The sequence below is a fragment of the Lacerta agilis genome, chromosome 7, assembly GCF_009819535.1.
Source record: "Lacerta agilis isolate rLacAgi1 chromosome 7, rLacAgi1.pri, whole genome shotgun sequence".
NCBI classification, from domain to species: Eukaryota; Metazoa; Chordata; class Lepidosauria; order Squamata; family Lacertidae; genus Lacerta; species Lacerta agilis.
Window position 1 is genome coordinate 60,563,426 of NC_046318.1, and position 3,826 is coordinate 60,567,251.

General features: G+C 42.9%; 1 protein-coding gene across 1 annotated transcript; it reads left to right on the forward strand.

Annotated features, from left to right (window-relative positions):
* Nucleotides 1-337: 337 nt before the first annotated feature.
* On the forward strand, nucleotides 338-1,495 carry LOC117050130 (proto-oncogene Mas-like). Its single transcript, XM_033155518.1, has one exon. It carries the CDS (start codon nucleotides 407-409, stop codon nucleotides 1,298-1,300), a length of 894 nt encoding a protein of 297 aa, XP_033011409.1. The 5' UTR covers nucleotides 338-406; the 3' UTR covers nucleotides 1,301-1,495.
* Nucleotides 1,496-3,826: the final 2,331 nt, after the last annotated feature.

A 3,826-nucleotide genomic window follows, 5' to 3' on the forward strand; every position in this document is an offset into this window, starting at 1 on the left:
ACAACAGGAGCACTACCACCATACAAATATATGGTAGAAAATTAAGAAGGGTTTGGGTTAAAAGTGGGTCCTTGGTCTGGAAACCTTTGATGGACCTTTGATTAGATCTTCTGTTTGCATGCATTCCTGAGAGAGGAATATATGCCAGTTAAGTTAGGGAGGATGTTGTGCTTTGCTGAGCCTGGCTCACTATTTGCAAGCTACGCTTTGCAAGGAGGTGATATAGCACCTATATTGGGTAACATACATGGCCAGCTTCCTTCCCCATTCATTGTGAATTGACTTTCGGCATTCAGTTCTAATTTTAAATTGTTGGTATTTGTCTCTTTAGGAGGATTCCCTTTTTCCTTCGGCTAACAGGACCATATGTGGAAGAGGCCAACATCTAAGAAGTGGTGGTTTGAATATGACTGTACTGAACGCAACACATCTTCCCACTGAATATTTGCAAGTTTTAGAAAATATTCACAGTCCATGTGAGCACACAAAGAGCTTTCTGATATGCTTATTACAAGATCGTATGATTGCTCGTTTCATTATCTTCATTTTCATGCTTTGGCTTTTTGGGAACAGAACCATCTTCTTCTTTCTCCTCTTCCGTATTAGGAAGACTTTCTTCTCTGTCTACATCTGGAATTTAGCTGTAGCTGATTTTGGTGCCCTGTTAGTTCTGTGCAGTATCTTCATATTCTTTTGCACTTGTGAGGATTCGAGCGATGCTCTTGTTAAATTGTTCCTGTTACTGGCATACCTATTTTTCTTCATGCAGGGTACTAGCATGCATTTCCTAATGTCCATCAGCATTGATTGGTTCTTGGTTGTCCTCTTCCCTATTTGGCACCGACGTCACAGTCCAAAATATTTGTCTGTTCTCCTATCTGCCATTGTGTCTGCTCTTCTCTGGGCTCTGTCTTGCTGGCTGTTACTGTTCTTCAATTTGGGGCTTGACCCACAGACAATCATTATCATCACCTTAATGATCTTTGCTCCACTAATGGTCATCTCCACCCAGACTCTAATCATCAAGATCTGGCACAATTTAGGTGAGCAAGGAGAACCCTGCACAGAAATTTTGCTTGGGATGTTTTTCTCCCTTGTCACTTGGGCCCCCTTGAATTTGTTCTTTGCCTTGCACCGCGATTTTGCAACCATCTCCTCATTGGCTTTTGTGTTCACTTCTCTGAGTGGCACCATCAACCCAGTACTTTACATTCTCATTGGACAAACACTTCTTTCTGATTCAGGAAGTCCCATGTTGTACTCTAGGTGGGTTCCAAGGAGGGGAGGGGAAATCAACTAAGCAAATGAGAGACTTGTCATTTTGAGGTGGGGATGAATAATGGTGAGGAACTCTGTGCAACAGATCCCCCCCCTTTTTTTGAAGAAAGGAAGTCTGTATTGGTTCATAAGGTCTTGATGGGTTAAAGCTATACCAAGATGAATAAAGTATGCCTTAAGAATATTTACTTGATAAATAAAAAACTACTGTATGGCATGCACCTTGTTTCACTTATTTAGAAAATACCTTGGAATGGATGATAGTCCTAATTTGTAACTGGGTCAGCCCTTTCTGTGCTTAGCTCAAAGGCAGGAACCTTTGATTCAAGTAAGAATCCATGACCCCCATGTACTCTCAGAGCCCCCAAGAAATGACATACAGACTTCAGAGGAAAGTCAACCTATTCCTGTTTGACAAAGAGAAAAGAGCATGCCAAATACCTGTACCTATAATGTGGATAAAAGTTCTGGGTTCAGTTAAGAGTTTGGGGGCCCTCCTTAGAGGTTACAGCACTGATTGGTAGAGTGTATGCTTTGTATGAAGAAAGACCCAGATCCATCCATATCATGTTCAAATAGTTCAGTAAGCAGAGCATGAGACTCTTAATCTCAGGGCCATGGGTTCAAGCCCCACGGGTTCAAGCCCCACGTTAAGTGAAAGAATCCTGCATTGCAGGGGATTGGGGTAGATAACCCTTGTGGTCCCTTCCAACTTTACAATTCTGTGATTCCATGAAAAGGATTAGGTCACAAGTGACAGGAAAGACCTTTTCTGGAAACCCTGGGTAGCCACCTGCAGTCAGAGCAGATAACACTTGCCTAGGTGGACAAATAGCCTGGTGTAATGGCACGAGACAGCTTCCTGTGTGGTTCATATGCCATGTGAACATATGCCAGTGGCGTAGTATCCCAGGGTCACAAAGAGGGTGTTTGAAAGCCCATTACTATTTTGGCAGCAGAGCCCCTGTCTCCAACACCCTAGAGCTACTCAATAAGCATGAAAGGGGAGCTATTTACTCACTGTGTACTCCAATGCTAAGCACAAGGTGCTTCAGTTTCAAGACAATGCTGCGCAAGTTTGGTTACGTACAATGGAATTTCATGGAAAACACAACTTAAGTCACTCCAAATTGTGGTATTGAAGCACTCCCAATCATTTGATCATTTGCCTGTGTGTGTGTGTGTGCGCGCGCGCATTTAAGGCAACACATGGAGATCTGTATTGATTGTTGCAGTGCACTCCAAATTTTTATTGCCATATGATTATGAGATTATTGCGTAATCTTAGGAGGCTATGTAATCTTAGAAGGAGTGTGGCTTTGAGGGGGAGTGGCTGTGACAATCACAAAGGGACCCTTCACACCTGAATTTGCCACTACACTACTGAGGCTAACACCATTAGTTCATTACAGGCAAAAGGAAGTTAGCATGTCAGCATGTAGTTTCCATAGATGTCAGCGCCTGGCAGAGAGTCCCTATCAAAAACATTAGCACTCTGTATTCAGTCAGGGAAAAGAATGAAGCAGCAGGAAGCAGAGAGCAGACAATAGCTCAGAAACTGACAAGAGTATTAAGAGAGCTGACAATCTGAGTGCCAATGTCACTCTCCGAACACGCAGGGCACCAGCCGCGACACTAGGAGTACAGACTAGAACTAGGTACAATGGTAGCCGGCAGCATGGACATAGGCCAAGAGGCCACATCCGAGGACAGATGATATGAAGAGACAGGAGGGACATGCAGGTCCTCCTGCACCCAGTGGCAATTCGTCATTCAAACACCACTGGTGTTGGGCGCACAGCAAAAACACAAGTGCATGACGTGATAGGAAAGATTGGTGTTATTACAAGTGGTACCTGCAAGCAAATGTTTCACTTGATATTTGAACCTGGGCACTGGAGAGGAATATTTCTGTGCCCTTCCTCCTGGTTTGGAGAAGGACAGCAGGAAAATCTGTCAGACCCAGTGATGAGGATCTAACAGGGGATGGTTTCCCCATGTTGCAAGGAATTCAAAGGCTGGGTGCCAACAGGCCTCAATCTACCTGGATAAGGGAAGCATAATGCACAGCTCCCAGGTATTAATTTGTGTGTGTGAATGTGTGTGTGTGTGTTGTCCCCATTGAGTACTCCAGCAACTTCCCGTCAAGAGCCTGAATGGGTTGGGGAATAGACAAATCTGTCAAATTTGGTTTCTCTTATTCTCCCATTTTCCCATTCTGTTCTCCACATTTTTTCCATATCAACGTTTTGTTTTTTTAAAAGAAGAAAGTCCTCATGAAAATTCCTCAGCTAATTTCTCCTAATATACATATTTTTGTATGCATATGCAATTTTGCCTAGTGTACACATTTCCCCCTAATAAAATGAATTTCACGTTTTTCCAGTAATCTATGCAATTTTATGCACACTTTAACCCTGCTATATGCATTTTTATATGTACATTACTGAGCTGAAGAACTGTATTGCAAAATTCAAAGGAGTGTGGATTTCGAAGGATGGCTGTTTTTCAGTTCATGAGATGATTTCACTGCCATCGCACAATAGCA

Bases quoted from the DNA above. Each gene is read 5' to 3' on its own strand.
- LOC117050130 (XM_033155518.1), top strand. From the start codon at position 407: ATGACTGTACTGAACGCAACACATCTTCCCACTGAATATTTGCAAGTT.